General features: G+C 42.9%; 1 protein-coding gene across 1 annotated transcript; it reads left to right on the top strand.

Moving 5' to 3' along the window:
* The first annotated feature begins 29 nt into the window (after window positions 1–29).
* On the top strand, window positions 30–18,837 carry mospd2 (motile sperm domain containing 2). Its single transcript, XM_061226210.1, has 15 exons — window positions 30–363; window positions 457–514; window positions 1,831–1,986; window positions 3,454–3,540; window positions 4,125–4,279; window positions 6,012–6,072; window positions 6,743–6,781; window positions 7,094–7,218; window positions 7,602–7,778; window positions 12,561–12,679; window positions 16,223–16,316; window positions 16,965–17,061; window positions 17,641–17,770; window positions 17,855–17,954; window positions 18,256–18,837. Exons 1-15 carry the CDS (start codon window positions 331–333, stop codon window positions 18,457–18,459), a joined length of 1,635 nt encoding a protein of 544 aa, XP_061082194.1. The 5' UTR covers window positions 30–330; the 3' UTR covers window positions 18,460–18,837.
* Window positions 18,838–18,951: the final 114 nt, after the last annotated feature.

The raw sequence follows: 18,951 nt of genomic DNA on the forward strand, positions 1-18,951 counted from the left end.
TTAGTGGAGGGACGGAAATGTGGTTTGTTTTGATTTTTCCAAATTAACTCCTTGCAATGGTTCAATTTTAAAATACGAAGTAAGCTTCATGTCTACGTGGCACTATTTCTGACTGTCGATGGGTTTCAATTCTGAATGATTTCAAGCTCTCGGTCGCGCTGTCAAGGTTGGAAAATTGAGGAAGTTAAATAACTGACTCCAGTAATTCCTCATATGGTGGAAAAGCAACTCGACATACTTTATATATAAGAGCCAAAATGGCGACGGAGGCGGTGGTTTCATCATGATTTGTCCTTCCTCATATGGCTCAAACCACTTGACAGAGTGACCATGGCGGATGGTGGACAGGCAGAATCGGAACAGGTAGCTAACTATCGGTTGTAATCGAATATAAGAATATGCAAACTTTGTTATTAAGTGCAGAACAATTATTAATTAATTTAACTGTTTCAACAGGACATCGAAAGGAAAATAGAAGTTATTAGACAACGGTTCAAGGACGAGTACGCGCAAGGTAAACTAAGTTAGCAGGCTAGCTGGCCAACGGTAACGTTTGCGTTATTATTTTGGTTATTGGAAATAGTGCTAGCTAGCTCATTGTTAGTCAGCTAGCATACACCCAAACAATTGCCAGTGGTCTTGCTTATGGATTTAAGATTGTGCAAAGTAAACTTAGCTGTGTAAGTCATATTCTTGTCTGGCTGGGTAACATGTTGACAGTCTTGATTTATCTGAATAAAATGTAGCTAAGTTCTAACTTGATAACGAGGATGCCAGTTTTTCAAAACCACATCTGCTCGCAATCAAACTGCAACGTTAACGTTATTTGCGTACCTGGTTCACTGTAGCAAGGACAATGTAGTTTGCCAATCACCATGCAAGTGCTGGTTTGCTGGCTTTATCACATAGCCAAGTTAGCTGAAGTTTTCAGTGGTAACTTTCACTTCGACATACATTGCAGGTTCGCTAATCTAGCTATGCTAATGTGTGACATGCAGTGGCCCTCAGGCTGCTGTCTGTGTAGCCACCTATTTTGCTTTATTTGAAAAATCTCGCACAGCTATATAATAGATAATGGTAAATAGAATGTATGATCATTTGTGTTTTTCGAGAAAGCAACGAGACATATTTTCATTCTGCAAGATTACAGATAACGTTGGTATTACAGGTTTGACAAGAACACCCTTACTGCCCGAAGGAATTTAGCACTTATCTTTGATTTAAGTCGTTGACATACGAAAATACATATTCCTAATTCCCACGAGAAAAGTTAATAATTAGTTGCACTGATGTAGGTTCCTCTACACGTTTGAATTTAGGCACGTTTGAACGGATCCCTGTAAGATCCCTTAGTCCGTTTTTGACAGCCTTACTGCTTTGCACAGTAACTTTTTTGATCACCTCTTGTGAAGACCTTCAAAAGAAAAAGGATCTTTCAGTCCCAATGCAGCAATAATGTTGCAAACACACCAGGAACATGTTGACATATTTCTTTGAAGAATTATAGGAATTAAATAAAACATTTTTCAGTAATATGTACATATAATGAACATACAACTATAATAATCAGTGCTACTTAACCTTTACTTTATTGTTGGCAGTTTGCTAAGCTGTTTTTACAGGTTATCATCTAATTGATCTGTCCTCAGCTGGAGAGTGTGTTATATTGCTGTCTGCATGATAAGGAAGCAATTGTTTGAATTGCTTGGTCAAGTAAGGGAAAACTGCAAAACTGCAAAAACCCCCAAGACCGAATAGTCACAGAAAGCAATTTGACCTTAAATTAGAGAGGGAACTTGCTGGGCTGACTTGGTTTTACTCTCCATCCAGATTCATCAGACAAGTATGACTCCAGAGACGTGGAGAAGCTTCAGAAGGATGATGCGTTCGCGGGGAGCTACCTTTCATGGCGGCTTTTTGTGGTGGACGACGCCTTGAAGATGATCGATGAGAGTCTCCAGTGGAGAAGAGAGTTCAGGCTGAACGGTAGGCTGGCTGCCATGGTGCCTAAAGGCTCCGCACCTTGACCAGTCTGGCATGGTCAATGTTTCCTAGCCAAATGCAGTGTTGCCTGGGGAGTGGTTAGGGTAAACCTTCACTTAAAAAAATAAATACATAAATAAATGCATTATTAAAATAACAACCTTATTTTGTTCATGTTTCAAAATTAAGTTTTTTTTTAAAAATTAGCTTTCTGAGGCCTTTGTTTATAACCACCATGGAGTAGTGTATCATGTGATGCGTTAACTGTTCCTGGTGTCCAGCATCTGGCTTTACCAGTCAGTGATTTGACTGTTCCCAAGGTATTCAGTTGAACGCATAAATTAACACAAATCAACAAGCGAGACAACCACCCAAACCCTTGCGACCTGTTCAGATCTAAGAATTTGATCATTGATAAGTGTAGGATTTGCATCATACTGGCCATAGGACTTTGTAATTGTATCTAATGTGTGCTCATTTTGACCTGTTTTCTCATACAGGTCAGCCGTGCTTGCATAATGTTTAAAAAAAAAAAAAAGCTTCAAAGGCAGTTTCATTGTACTTTGGACTTGGCCTAATGTTGGGTCTTGATTCCAGGGTAGTTAAAGGACTTTTTTTTTTTCTGGAATTGCGGTTGATCAGTATAATGGATCAGGGAATAATTGTCCAGTTTTCCCCCATTTTGGCTCACATGGTAGTTTATTATTTTATTAAACAAATATATTCCCTCTCAGAAATGTCTGGAGTAAAGAGCTGTGTGACATCTTGACTGTGTGTGAGTGGCAAAATACCAAATCAGGTGTTAGTCTTGAGGTTTTCAGAAGTGGTTTGCCATCGTGGGTGTGACGCCGTCAGGCATTTTGATAGAGGCTGATAATGTCTTTTAATCAGTTGTGAGCATCAACTCTGAAACTGGCCTTTACGGCTGATTTGTGGCTGTACTGAGGGTGAGGTCTTGTGTATGTGCAAATGCGTACGGATAAAAGCTCATTGTGCTGAGATCATGAACGCCAGCATTCATCCCGGCCTGGGTACAGTCCTCTTCTGTGTCCCTTGTTGTTAAGTGTCCGAAAACAGTGCAGCTTGATTAAACTGATTTTCACATTTCAGTCAGAAAGACCATGTTACACAGTACTCTGTATCATCAGTATGAAGAAATGTAATTCACAAAGTACATTTCCAAGTCAATGGCCTTCATTTGTCAGAAGGACAATTTCCCCTGTGCCAGTGGGTGCGATCTCCCCCATCTCGTATTTCATTTATTGAGGCTTGTACATTTATCTCTGCCTGATTTGGGATTTTTAGCCTACAAATAGAGTTTATTACAGGGCTCAATATTTTTGCTCAATATTACTGCTGTGTTTTTGCTCACACCACGTGAAGCCCTCTATCTGTTGTTTTGTTTGCAGAGACCCCCGGGTACTGGATGTTGTCGTATGCCGTTTAGAAATGACTGTGTTGTTTTCCCAGACCTCACGGAAGGCTGCATCCCCAAGTGGATGTTTGAGACGGGAGCGGTTTATCTCCATGGCTACGACAAAGAGGGAAACAAATTATGTAGGTTACTCTCCACCTTATCGTTGTATTCCTTTTAACTTTACAGAGTTCACAAAATTAAGAACAATAGGACAATTAATTTCCCTAATAATAACCCTTGCTGATTGGATATGAATAGAAGGATCACAAATTCTCTGATTTAACCACTAGCACTAATGTATTTTACATTTTATAATTTTGTGTTTGTGTGGCTGTTCTTAAAGTACAAACTTGCCATGCTTTGGTAATTGGTATGATTAACACTCATTGATACACATGCATTTAGATTAATAAACCGTTTTTAATTATTCCAGTCAAATAAAGCATACTAGCACAGTAATTAATCTGAAAGAAAAGTAGTGTGGTATTTCTGTAAGTAGCTGCTTTATTGTGGTACCTGGCAACAAAGGGAACCGCCACACTTATTTTATTTTTTATTTTCTCAGATCGGTGCAACGTCATTTAACTCGAAATTTTGTATACTTACAGAATGAGATTAAATTAAATGATTCAGTAGTACTGTACATTTGCAATGAGTGTTTGGCTAAAGTTGGGGGGGGGGGGGAGTCGGTACACTTCTGACCCTGTATTGCTGCTGCTCTCAGTCTGGTTCAAGGTGAAGCTGCACATTAAGGATGCAAAGACCCTCCAGGAGAAGAAGAAGTACGTGGCCTTCTGGCTGGAGCGCTACGCCAGGCGGGAGCCTGGCATGCCCCTCACCGTGGTCTTCGACATGTCGGAGTCAGGCCTCAGCAACATCGTAAGACCACGCTCTTATTTCACTACACTTCCAATCAGAGATTTCTTTGTCAAATCTAAACAGTATGAGCCTGCTCTACTGCGAGCTAGATATGAATAGTTTCTTCCAAAATGCTGGAAAGAACGCTGATTGCTCCCTAGTCCTTAGGCAGCCTTTTACTAAGCAGATGCATCTTGAAATGAAGTACATTTGGGTCATTGGTTAGTGTAGGTACAGTATGTGACAGAGGCATGTGAACTGAAGCCTTGGTCTACACCCTAATATAGCGCACGCCACTTACCGTGGAGGCTGTGGGAGGATTGCGGCTTGAACTTCAGTTTTACTGATCAGAGACCTTTAAATCTTCTGGGTCAATCCCCCAAACTGCTTAATCCTGAGGCTGACTTTGTCTCAGTCACTGCCTCTCCACAGCAATCGTCTGTCGGCCAGATTGTTGATTTCCTGCACTAAAGCCCCTCCTTTCCCGAAAGAACCGTCCCAGTTTTCCTTTTGGTGCACAAAGCAGGCTGATGAAATAAGCCAAGCACAACCTATAAAAAATCCCTGAATAAATCTGGGAAAAATTTATTCACATCTTTCATCAGTTTAAAATTGTATGTTGAGAAAAAAAAAAACTGGTGTGTGGTGTGTGCAGTATCAGGCCAGCCTTTCGGCCTAATTAGGCCTAGTTTCTGTAAATAAAAAAACTCATATAAAAAATACATTGTCGCCATATAAAAAATACATTGTCGCCATAGTAGAATTTGGCTTATTCAGGGATATTCATCAGCAAATTCAGCTTATTACCATGGCAACCAGTTACTAATCCTTGTAGTTCAAGGATTGCAGGTGAGGGAAGTGTGAGGTATACGAGACAGAATTTAGACGGTTGAGAGTAGATCGCTCTGTGCTGAAGTTGTATCCATAAATATCTCCTCTCACTGAATTTCTGTAGCCCTGTAATAGTCTTAGTGTACCCTAATGTGTGTCTTTTCTACTGTTTAATTCACTTGAAGGACACATCTACAGGTAACCCTGCCAGGCAGTTCCCTCCCTTCTGTGTGCTGACTGCTTGGTTTGCTTGTTTGGAATGATCACATTTTCCCTTTGAATTTGATGTGTGTGTGTGTGTGTGTGTGTGTGTGTGTGTGTGTGTGTGTGTGTCCTAGTTCAAATAAGTGGAAAGGGCTGGTTGACAGGTGCTTTAGTGTTAACGTCATCCGTCACAATGCGCTCCGCTCAATTCTAAACAATCCGTGCTATTTTTGGCAGATGTGTCGCTGAATATAGTTCTGGGGAAGGGTAAACAACCGTTAGAACTATCAGAAGTTGATGGTGTTTACTTTCCTTTCAGCTCTGACCTTTTACTGATGTCTTCCTGAGGGTGTGATACGGAGACAACAGTCAAAATAACTTTGCAATACAACAATAAGATGGCGGTTCTGACTTTGCATGGCATGCTTATACAATATGATATAGTTGAATGTGGATTATGTTTGAATTAAATCGTCTGGTAGAGTGTGGTAATGATTATAGATTAAAAGCATTGACGTAAAGCCTTGTATGTGTTAAGGGAGCACAAGACCTTTTCAGACTCCTTAACTGGGTCACTTCATAGCTGCAGGCTTGCTATGCATAGTCTGCAAACGTGTTTCCAAACACAACAGTTCGTAGTTCTTTGTAACTCATAGACCTTGCTGTGAGGATTTGTCTTGGATGTATCAGGTTCAATTCTCTTTCTTTTCATATTCAGGACATGGACTTTGTGAGGTACATCATTAACTGCTTCAAAGTGTATTATCCAAAGTTTCTGTGTAAGTGTTGCTTTTTTTTTTCCATCATTCTTTCCTGAAGTTCATATGTCCAATTTTTCTTTTCCGAAAGAGTGAGAGGTCAAAGGCTATTTGGAACAAAACAGGTCCCACAGGAGGAAAAATAGGCTACACTCCACTCCTTCAGTGAACTATTTTCCTTTACTGTAGTATATTTACTTGAAGCTTAAAACATGGCCACCATAGTAATGTAATGACCATAGTTTGGCTTTATCATAATGTGGCACAGAGGTCATGTTAGCGGGTTAAATAACTGAACACCTGTCGAATTTCAGTCGGAAATTGCAATCAGATTTGAAATGGCCTCAGGTGCAATCACTTATGCTCATGTACATGACTAAATCCAAAAGCGTTTTTCTTTAAAGGGCCCAACTGCTATCATAGGTTGCATTCTAATGCATTCTAATGGGTGGACCGTGCTTAATGCTGTTGCTCGTCATTAACTGTGTCAGTAAGCTGCTATATGGAATATCTGTCTCATCTTACTGCACTTGAAATAAAATTGATTTCATTTTTCCAGGAAATCCCATTGACATTAGGAATCCCTTTTTCCAGGGAGACCTGGTTACATGCAGAAATGAAATATTTGTTTTGTATACCCAGGTTCCCATGCTTTCTGAAAATGTTCTTTCTTTTATTTCTGATGATTTAGCTAAGATGATCATGTACGAGATGCCGTGGATCATGAATGGTGAGTTGTCCTGTAATGGGAAGCTAATAATCTATCTCCGTCTTTTTAGGCCTATATCGTACACAGATTTGTTTTTTTAATGCTGTGGGGACAATTTCATTTAAAATTAAACCATGACCGACACTTTGGACCAGTTTCATGAATACTGATTAAGCTTAAAACTGTCCCTTAGGGTTTCACTTCCCAGGCTGAAGAGATTTTGCTGACATAATTAAGATGACTAATGGTGTTTCCAGATATCGTTTAAGCCCTACAACTTAGACCAGTGCCACAGGACAAGTACAAAACAATACTTTTTCTCTCTTGTCTCAGCTGCTTGGAAGATTGTGAAGACATGGCTGGGTCCCGAAGCCATCAGTAAGCTGAAGTTTGTGAGCAAGAGTGAGGTCCAGACCTTCATAGGGCCTGAGTATCTGCCAGCCTACATGGGAGGCACTGTACGTACCCCTGCATTTACACTTCAGCTGCCTTTCCATAGGTTATGTGGACGTTTCCCTGGTGCTTAATGCAATGTTCAGTATAGGACAAATTACTTCCTGGGGTTATGTGATGAGCAGTTTGAGATTCTTTATTTGGCATTCATTTGAAGGGTTTTGAGCATTTATTTTTAATGTTTTTTTTTTATAGCATGCCAGGCTCATGATTTATTTGTGTTGTTAGAATGTGTTTGTTAAACTGATATAGCGGTTACAAAGATTTTGTTTTGGGGTGTGTAGGAGTGGCTCTTATTTACCTGTTCTGTTCATGATTCTGTCCTGCTCTGAAGACCTGGCTTAAAGTGGGATTTTGTGTGTGTGCGTGCATATGTGTATGTTTTTAGGATGCCTTTAAATACAGTTACCCTCCGCTCCCCGACGATGACTTCCAAACCCCCATATCGGAAAACGGGCCCATTGTCAGCGAGGACGAGACCGAGAGCAAGGACGGTGAGATGGAGTCCAAGGACGCCCTGGATAACAGCTTCAGCTCCGAGCCCCAGGCCCTCCGTCCCAGAAAGGTATGAGGGGCCTGGCCATGCCTCACCACACAGAGACGGGGAACACATGCTATTCATGTTTTTTAATTACCTTTTATTTCATAATAATCCATTTTAACGCCGTTAGTTTTCTGCAAGGTAAATGCATGCAATGTCTGTGACAAATTAAGATTTTGTTTTTAACGGTATTTTACAGTACAGTATTTCTTAATAGGGGATCTGACTGCAGTAACGCTAGTATTAAAATTAACTTCACTCTAATTTTAAGAATTATTGCACAATTCACAGTACCTACACCACTAAAGAGTGGCTGATTTGTGATCTGGGGTTGACCAATCCAGACCTGCTGTACTTGAGTAACACTAAGGGCTACTTGTCATACACCCAACACAGTCCGTCATGTATGGAGCTCGACACTTGTCATTTGCGACATCAGATCCAGTACTTCTCACGACAACGTCAGAAACCTGTCCTTGTTAACCAGCAGAGGCCTTATTGTACAATGATAGAATCTCCTGTGTCATATTTAGTTTTTGAGTGACGGCGTTTCTTTAAACGCTGAAAGTTTACACCTTCGTAATCGGGCCCTTTAAAAGAGATTTAGGAGTCTGTTTCATTTGGCTACCTATACCTCAAATTTCTATCTCCATATGACCTCCCAAAATGTTTCACTTCTGCATCGTCCGTCAAACGCCGCCACAGCGATCACAGGGTCCCAGCTGGAGCGTCACATGACCCTGAAATGACTGCGATAATGGTTGCACTTTTAGGATGTGGGACCTGTTCTTTTCACATCCTCAAAAAATGTTTTTAATGTCGACAATTATAACGACAATGATAATCATCATCGTCATGATGTTATTATTATTATTATTTCCGATGTGAATTTCATACTTCACATGCACCCAAAAGACTTTCATTTGTCGTAGATGTGACTGAATTCAGCTCTTCCTCTGCCTGATAAAAGCATGCGACATCTACTCTCCGTTTTTTCACAGCCGTTTACTGTTGGTGGCCGTACCTGCTTTAGTCGTAGTGCCTGTGAGGTTTGGCGTGTTTCCACGCTGGAGACAGTCAGCTATTCCTCTGGGCTCCCTGCAGGCACTCACAAAACACCCTCTTCTGTAGCTGCATTTCACTCAGACAAGTCTTGTGAGAATTAGGCTGGGGAATTTTGTGTTTTGTGTGTGGAAAATAACTGCCTTTGCCTTTACTCAGAGAATGTAAAATGGGGGAAAGTGCTGAGGATTTGTGTTTTATACTGTTGAACAGATTGTTTCCTGCCAAGTGCACAGACACACACAGACACATACGGACACACATGCTCAGGTACATCCACACGTGCAAACACACACCCTCACACACGCACATACACACCCACACACCACACACACACACACACCTACACACACACACACACACACACATACACGCACACATACACGTACACACACACGTACACACACACACGCATCACATCCTGGAAGTCACAGTTGCACTGGAGGAAGCAAGCTGTGCTGAGCCTTTAAGCTGTTTGTAGAACTCCTTCAGCTGCGTCTCATCTCTGTCAGTGGAGACCTCTCCTCACACACGCGCACACACATGCACATGCACGCACGTACACACACATACACACATACACACTCACACACACACACACACACACACACACACACCACACACCACACACCACACACGCTACAACCCAGTGGCTCAGCAACATTCATGTCACAAGTAGCCTTACTGTAGTGCTGTCAAGGTTAAAATATGTAACTTAATTACCTCTTCCAAGCACACAGCTACTGAGGCAGCCTGACCAAGCCTTTTAATACACTGTGATTCTGTGCCAAAAAAGCTAAAGGGTGCCTGGTATAGTACGTAGGAATGAAAAAGAACAGAAAGCATGTGGTCGGTTCAGTGGGTAAATGAGAATGACACTGAGCGTTACAGTGCAGTGGATGGATGCGGGGAGGTGGAGTCACTAAGGAACAGGCAGTGCAGCCACAAGTAGCCGGCGGTCTGTGTTGGGGCTACCATCCATAATGAGAGAGCAGCTCCCTCATTTCCTCAGTTATGCAGTGTTATAGAAGGGCTTGTTGCTTTTGTTACAGAAGTCGAGGGGCTTTTGTTGACGAGTAGGGTCAGCAGGATTAAGGTCCACTTCTGTGGTCCTGGTCAGTATAAACAGGCCGCTACAATCACAATTCCTGGTGAAATGTTTTCTTCTGTCCGGTAGAGGAGAGGTCTGCAATGTAGGTTCAGCTGTGCAAGACTTTGCCCCCCCCCCCCCACAACCGCACATTTAGCCAATATCATACCTGGTATAATTCTCTAATATCTGTAACCCTCCACAGCCCCAGGTACCAGGGGCTAATTTGGGCAACAAATATGAACGGCAAACATAAGTTTTCCGGATTCAATATCACCTTGGGTCTCACACAAACATTAAGGTTTTATGTTCCTCTCCTCCATTACACACGTGATTTATCATCTTCTTCCGGCAGCAGCTGGTGTGTTCTCTGGCTGTAATAACAGGCAGAGTGTTCATGAGCTGCTCAGGGCCTGTAGATATACCTGTAGTTTGCACTGAGCTGAGGGGCTCAGGGTGGTCAGGTGACGTGATCAATACCGCAATCCTTGCAGTAGTATTGAGTAATATTGGCTCCCGATTTGAGTTGGAGCAAGCAGTGGTCGTGTTAATGCAGGACTGGCAAAAGTGCCCGGACTTGAAACAACAAAATAATTACTCCCATTTCATTGAGCCAATCATATTTCGGTGTCTGAAATTTACACAGCCATTGGTAGCACTTCAACATTAGGAGAAACCAATTTTTCATTTCAATAAAAATAAGATGTCATACGTATATTATATATAATATATTGTTGTTGCAAAAATGTATTTTGATCAGAAAATCAAGACCTTATTTGTGACTTATTTAATCCTGCTAATCATGCTATTTCATCTAGCTTCTTTTACAATACAATTATGAATGACATACTTTTATTGTGCTATTATTGTGATTTGGCATATAATGGACAAGCTTGTGTTTTATCAGAACACAAGTGAATTGGTGTAAAACACCAAGCTTGAAATGATTCCTTTATTATTCAGTTTTACAAATGCTGCTTAGTATCCTATTCTTTTTTATTTCATTTTTTTAAGTAGATCCTCCCCCTCGGCATAAAATGCCTCAGCTTAAGATAGTACTGTTTAACAGCTTGCTATTGTTTCATTAGAATGACCCTAACCCTTGAACATGTAAGCCTAATGTATAATTTATGTTCTAGTTGCACATATATTTTTGGCGCTAAACGCTGTCTGTTTGTGTACGTTATCTTGGAAACATGTCCGTAGTTCCTTGCTGTGTCTTGCTGGAATGGATCAGACGACACGTAGATGTGAGTTTCTTTTCACAAAATGGAATTCAAGTTGCTGATATCACAGAAAGGAAACTGCCTTATTTGGCATCACACAGGCCTACCTTTCAGTATTCCTGGGGTTAACTGAAAAAGAATCGTGGGCCAAGTGCACCAGTCATGAACAAAATAGTTATCTGCTGACACCTTTATCCAACATCCACTGCAGGCTGCAATGCAGTGGCTGTTTAACACACTAGATCATGGCAGCTAGTCCACCAACACAGGAGGCGTAGCTGTTATGTACAATCCATTTCACTACTGCAGAGTTCACAAGTTTTTGGTCCCCTCCATTTCATTTTGAATGTCAAGGTTAAAATATGTAACTTAATCTAAATTAAGAGCGTACCTATTTGAAACGGTGGTCCTTTGTTTCAGGTTGAAATTTCACACTTCCTGTAAAGCACTTGTTTTGTAGGTAGTGTATTAGTAGGTAGTGTATTAGTGTATTAGTGTCCTGATGTAAAAAGAAGTTGAAAATGTTTCTGAAAGGATGAAGCCATCTCCAGTGTTTGGGGCCATTTGATTGATCTGGTTGCATTTTCGACTGAATGAAGAAAGTCGCATTAAGTAATGAAGTAATTGTTATGAGTGTGAAATGTACTGAGCTGTTTATTGTCAAAACGTTTGCTCAGAGCTTTGCTGCTGGTATGTACTAATGTTTATAAAGCACAATCAATGCAACTATGTTATCCAACTGTCCATTTACTGTATTAAAAATACTTTTAAATCAAGCTGGTTGTGGTTATCTTTATTGCCGTTATTGGACTATCACCCTATGGGGGGGTGGGGGGGGCAGGGCTGGCAGTACTGCCTATTTCAGCAGAGCCACCTCCCCTTCCACCATGACTCATTTTCCACCATGACTCAGAGTCCCCTTTCCCCCACAACTTACATCCTGTTTTTGGCTCCATTGTTGGCTCCAGCAGTTCTGGGCCATGTACAAGTACACAGATGTGGAAATGGCTGGTCTATGAGTCAGATCCGTCCCCCCCCCCGTTCATGCATCGGGTTACCCCGCCTATTTCGATCCGTGATATGAACCAATCAGATTGTGGAATCAGGGTGTGCATGTTTTCAGGAGTCTCAGAGTCACGTGACCATAGGGACAGGGGCAAAGGGCGAAGGCGTAGGAAGTGCGAGGGGGCGTTCTGTTGACTCTTTCCGGAGTGCTGAATGCTGTTATTGGTTGTTGTGCTTAATCACTGTCACATTACGTGCTGTGAAGGCCCAGTTTTGAGCCGGACTTGCGTGTCCTGGTGTGCTTTGCTCTGATGTGTTTGTGCCTTACTGTTTGGGGTGAGGTGCGTCACTGTTCTTTTTCAGTGTGAGGCTTTGGTTAAAGTAAAGTTTAATGAACCCTAAGCGCTGTGTTGGTGTTGGCAGGTGAACTTCGCAGAGGACGGCTCGAGGCCAGAGGAGGGAGACCGTCTGGAGACTGGCAGCAGGACCAGGGCCGCCCGGAAACCGCTGACCACCTTTAAGGGCCCCTTACTGCACATCAGGTACTGGCCCTTACTGCACATCAGGTACTGGCCCTTACTGCACATCAGGTACTGGCCCTTACTGCACATCAGGTACTGGCCCTTACTGCACATCAGGTACTGGCCCTTACTGCACATCAGGTACTGGCCCTTACTGCACATCAGATACTGGCCCTTACTGCACATCAGATACTGGCCCTTACTGCACATCAGATACTGGCCCTTACTGCACATCAGATACTGGCCCTTACTGCACATCAGGTACTGGCCCTTACTGCACATCAGATACTGGCCCTTACTGCACATCAGATACTGGCCCTTACTGCACATCAGATACTGGCCCTTACTGCACATCAGATACTGGCCCTTACTGCACATCAGATACTGGCCCTTACTGCACATCAGGTACTGGCCCTTACTGCACATCAGATACTGGCCCTTACTGCACATCAGGTACTGGCACTTACTGCACATCAGATACTGGCCCTTACTGCACATCAGATACTGGCCCTTACTGCACATCAGGTACTGGCCCTTACTGCACATCAGATACTGGCCCTTACTGCACATCAGATACTGGCCCTTACTGCACATCAGGTACTGGCCCTTACTGCACATCAGGTACTGGCCCTTACTGCACATCAGGTACTGGCCCTTACTGCACATCAGATACTGGCCCTTACTGCACATCAGGTACTGGCCCTTACTGCACATCAGGTACTGGCCCTTACTGCACATCAGGTACTGGCACACACTCACACACACTCACACTCATACTCGCATGCACACGCTCACACACACACACACACGCTGACACACACACTCACACTCGCATGCACACGCTCACACACACACACACACACTCACACTCACACACACACACACACACGCTGACACACGCTGACACACACACTCACACTCGCATGCACACGCTCACACACACACACACACACACACACACTCACACACACACACACACACACACACACTCGCACTCGCACTCACACGCTCACACACTCGTGCACACACAACACAGGTTTATTTTTTTTATCCACAATCAACAAATTTACCCCTGCAATTCTCCAAAACAGCTCTAAACTGAAAATATCATGTTTTATTTCCCCTCAGAAATCAATGATATGAGAAATGTATTAATCCTAATCCCCCCAAAAAAAAAAAAAAAAAACACTCCCAGTTCTCTTCTCCCTTCTTAAAGTGTGTTGATGCGTTGTACAAGCAACAGTGCCTGTCATGTGCAATGCCGTTTTAAACGACAGACTAAATATAGCGAGTAGAGTGAATAAGGAAGGAGTTGTCAACAGGGCTTTTGTAATGAGGCTGTTAAGAGAGAGCCCGTCATGTTTCTTGGTTCAGCCAAGAAAAGGTGGTTATCACCACACGCAGAGATGGGCCTACTAATGCCACTCTGGACTGGCATTTTGGTCCAAGCTTGTCTTTGTGAGCTAAATAAATCACTGAGTTGAGCCGAAAATCGCATACCAATAAGTCATTTTCACTGTTCATTCATTTTGGGACAATGAAGTGAAAACCAGGATTTAGTGAATGGCTCATTTGTAAGAATCTCAGTCTCAATATATTGAGGTAGAATTTCACCTCGGGCTCAGTACTGATGTATGATTTGTTTAGAATGAAACGTTTATTGCTCTGGGTTTTGATGGCTGCAGGCTTTGGTTTCTGTTGGCACGGCTCCTTGTTTGTGGGGGCGAGAAGGAGCCAGCTCAAAAGTTCACCTGCCACTGCTCTACCTGTTGAGGGTTTTTTTATTGCTCGTACTAAACATGGAGCAGATGCTGAGGGTGGTTTTATCTCCTAAAAGGCATAAACAAGCCTGTTTACTTCAGCAACCAGATAATTCTTTACCAAATCAATCATTACGTTCTTTTATTTTCTGAGGTTCCACTTGGAACTGGAGGCACATGGCTGAGCTGATTTCCAAAGTATTTAAAGGGTTTTATGCATTTTGTACCCAATTGATTTGCTTTCTGTCTCGGTGGTTGGTTTCACAATTCTTTCTGCCTCCTATCTTGTAAACTTTAAGGTCAGCTGATGATTTTGCTGCAAATGACCCAAAAATACTGCGCTCAGATGGTGTCAACTGTGTGACTAGGATTGTATGTACATATGAATAACGTCACTGTTATTTCATGTGATTTTATTTTGAGTGGATTAAGGCATTTCATGAATGCCTTTGTCCAGTAAAAACAGAAGTGTGTGTGTGAGGTGGTGTGAGGTGGAGTGAGGTGGAGTGAGGTGGAGTGAGGTGGAGTGAGGTGGAGTGGAGGTGTAACTAAAATCTTTCCTTTTGGTGGCAATCTCAAGTGGAATTACCTGGATGTATGCATACGTGTAATTTGTGTTCATAATGACAAACCAAGTCAGTTTAGTTTTCATATGAAAAAAAAAAAATACAAATAATATCCAAACTGATGAATTTTTGAAAGCTGTTCAGTTATAGCATAAATTGACAGTCCTAATCTATGGAAAGTTTGATTGGCAGCCTGACTGCCTGGCTCAAAGATTAAACCCCAAGAGAAGAATCCTAATCCCAAAGCTGTTTTGAGAATTTTAAAGAGCTACAAATTGCATCATGTGAAACTGTTCACTGATTGTGAATAACCGCATTAAAGAAGAGCCTTAAACCAGGGCAGGTCGGGAGGGACTCGGTGGGGGGGGGGGTCTGGAGTCTCCAGCAAATCTTCAGAGCCTGGCCCGGGTCTCCAGCTGACAGATTTTATTTTATGTAAAACAGTAGAGGATTTCACTAAAACCCTGCAAGTGTCATTCTTCTCATGTGATATGAATGGATTTTAATATTTTTGTGGCACCAGTAGTCTCATGGACAGCCCCAGGAACGTGACTGGGCTCTGTGTTCAGCCGGTAATGGCTCCCTGTCTAGCATATTCTTAAACTTCATGTTAAGTAAATTTATAGTCAAGCATCTTGATACCCACATAAACACTGCTGTGTATGAACTGATTTATCTGTTTATTTTTTCTCAGTTTTACTGTCATGGTATTCAGTAACAGCTAGTAAACTAGCTTTAGACTAGCAATTACTGCAGCGACTATTTAATTGCATTCAGGCAAGGATGCTAAGGACATAGCAAGCATAGCAAATGCGCACTCAACAATAGTTTCCACTTGTCACATAGTGTGTGTAATTGTATGTACAGATCTGTGGTTAAATTATAGATAGTCCATCATCCATCAATTTCTGAATCTTGTAGAAAATTAATAAGCTTATGTTTGGTCATCCCTTTACCATTGAGCAAAAAGTCTGTTTTTATGTTGATTTAATTAAGAGCCATCTTCACTATGGATCGTTTTAAATGTGGAACCACCGGTTCCTCAAATATTATATTTATTAAAATATGTTTTAACATTCAAGCAAATGCCAAATTACTCATTCAGTCTGCCAGCCATTTCTGCAGACTAGCTTTTCAGGATTTTGGTGAATGCTAAAAAATGTTTGCGTGAAATGGTTGTTAAAGAGCTAGCCTGTCATATGGTAGTGGAAGGTAACATCTGATTGTTCTCTCTGCAGTCCGGCAGAGGAGCTGTGCTTTGGGTCAAAAGAAACGGAGAAGAAATGTCTGATTATCCTCAACAACGTGACCAAAAACCAAGTGGCCTTCAAGGTGCGTTTAAGCCTGTGGCAATACCTTCCATTATTTAAACATTGTTTTCAGTAAACAATCTTCTGTAAGATGGGAAATGTTTTAAGTTTCTTAATGCTTCACTTCTGAGAAATATCACACATTGACTGTGTGCTGCACAGTGCAGCTTGCACACAGCTGCCTTCCTTGACCATATCAACGTGCGGCCTGTAGCGTAGTGGTTAACGTACATGACTGGGACCCGCAAGGTCGCTGGTTCGAGCCACAATAAGATCCACACAGCCGTTGGGCCCTTGAGCAAGGCCTTTAACCCTGCATTGCTCCATGGGAGGATTGTCTCCTGCTTAGTCTAAAAATCAAACTAAGTCGCTCTGGATAAGAGCGTCTGCCAAATGCCATTAATGTAATGTAATGTCAGAGACGGAACTTATGGTGAACGTCCACTACAGAATGTCATGTCACCACTGGACAAACCACCAGAGTGTGATTAGTTATCTAGGTTGTGAAACTTGGTCTTCAGCTCGCAATCACCCACAGAAAGCAGAAACAACTTGTAGAAATGCTCCAGCTGGCTAGCTATGACGTACGCGATTGGCCACACTGTCTCCACCCTGTCAGCACTGTATGGTAAAGCGTGTCCAGCTCATAATGCGGCCTTTGTCTCGGCAGGTCCGAACAACAGCGCCGGAGAAGTACCGGGTCAAGCCCAGTAACACCAGCTGCGAGCCCGGAGCCTTCGTGGACATCATCGTGTCCCTGCACGGAGGTGTGCTCAGCGCTAGATCAGCCCTTCTCCCCTCGCACTGCTCCACTTCTGCAGGGCCAGTTCAGCCTTGTCTGTCAACTTCTCAAAAACGCTTTCAAAGCGGAACTTTCTTCTCCCGTGTACTTTTTACAGCGAATCCACATCCTTGTATGAATCTTTGGCCCGAGAAAAAATGAGTAGATAAAGTTGCTTGTGGTTATTTTTAGTAACCGGTCTCCTGGGTAGCCCAGAATCTCCAAAACTCTCAGCGTTATCTAGTCTTCGCAGTAATCGTTTGAGACCATGCCTTGAATTTTATTGCCTTGAGTCTTAAGTGATAAGGTTATAAGTTTTTCCATTAATCTCAAATTTTCTTCAGACTTGCCAAATGTGATTTTCAGGACTTTTTCCATTTGTTTGAAACTTTGGTTTTCTGGTTTTTGAATGGTAACGATCATTTTACTATTCTGGTACTGGTATGGCTTGGGGCTAAAAGAGCTGATCCAGTGACCCATTCATTTTAATGGATAGTGAGGTCATTTTTTAATCATTTTCTAAATTGATTGGTTCTGACCCGGCCTGTTCCCCTGGGTTCCTCAGGCTTCCAGTCCTCCCCTCAGGATCGGTTCCTGGTCATGGCTGCAGAGATGGACAACAACGCTGGGAGCAGTTCTCCAGAACTTGCACAGTTCTGGAAGGATGTCCCGAAATCCAAAGTCATGGAGCACAGGTAAAATACAGCTTCCTCTAGAGCGAAGCTGTGTTCCCCCCCCTCCCGCTCTTCTGATGACATCACTGCATCTCGCACTCTTAGGCTGCGCTGCCACGTTCTGGAGAGCAGCCCCGCCCCCAGCCCTGTGACTGAAAGCCCGCTTGCTTCTGGGATCAACAGCCACCAGGACCTGCAGACCACGGTGAGCACTGCACGCACTGTTCCTCCGCTGCCCGAGTATATCAGATTAAAAAACAAAAGCCAACTTGTTTCAAGTGACCTTAAGAGTTCACACTCTAGGTTGTTTTTTTCCATGGTTTCCCATGGGTCCTCCAAGTTTTGAAAGTGTTTGGATTTTCCAGAGAGCTTGAAGGTCTTAAATTTTCTTATGCATTATGTATTTTATAAAAACCTTCCATTTCCTGTAGCCGTATGTATGCTTCACGAAGTGAACCCGGCTTGTTTTGAAAGAGCGGCAGCCTCAAAGCCTCTCTCCTCTGCAGCTCCTGCGGGTGGCAGCCAGCAGTGCCAGGCTGGAGCAGAACCTGGACCGCTGCTTATGGATCCAGAAGGTTCTGACGCACCTGATGTCCTTCGTGATGGCGTTCAGCTTCTGCACGCTTTACCTCGTGTACACCGGAGGAGGCCCTTCCTGCCCGGGCCCCGCCCCAGACTCTGCCCCTGGCCCCGCCCCGCCGCCCTCCTAGACCTTAAACTGTTGGAGCCCCTGCTGTCCCCGCCGAGAGACCCCAGTCCACGTCACGGAGACCACACCCACGGCACCGGTCCCCTCTGCCAGGAGCAGAACTGAGAGCCTACGACCCTGCAGGAGGCCGGCGGTCCCACGGCCTGATTGGCTGCCCTTCCCAGATGTGAAGGGTCAAGTGCGAGTTCCTTTGACTCAGGACTTTGAAAGAACCCGGTAACGCATCGTATTTTATAGCGCTCATCCAGGCATTAATGACGTCCTTATTTATTGCAAAGGTAATTAGTGCTTCATTGTAATTTAGAGAATTGTAAATTATGTACCGTATTTCTTTTAAATATATGTATGCAAAGAATAAAATGCACCTTTGGTTTCATAATTTTTTGTTGTTGTTTTTACAACAACCGTTTACAAAATTACATGATTCTCAAGTCAAATAAAGGCGTTTAGCTGAAATTGGTGCTTGGGCCATGCCTGATCATAACAGTGGGAC

Source organism: Conger conger, chromosome 17 (genome assembly GCF_963514075.1).
Source record: "Conger conger chromosome 17, fConCon1.1, whole genome shotgun sequence".
Lineage (NCBI taxonomy): Eukaryota > Metazoa > Chordata > Actinopteri > Anguilliformes > Congridae > Conger > Conger conger.

Coding starts and splice junctions, on each gene's coding strand:
- mospd2 (XM_061226210.1), top strand. CDS start 331: ATGGCGGATGGTGGACAGGCAGAATCGGAACAG. Junction 6,073..6,742: donor GTATTATCCAAAGTTTCTGT/GTAAGTGTTGCT, acceptor CTGATGATTTAG/CTAAGATGATCATGTACGAG. Junction 17,955..18,255: donor ACCAGGACCTGCAGACCACG/GTGAGCACTGCA, acceptor TCTCCTCTGCAG/CTCCTGCGGGTGGCAGCCAG.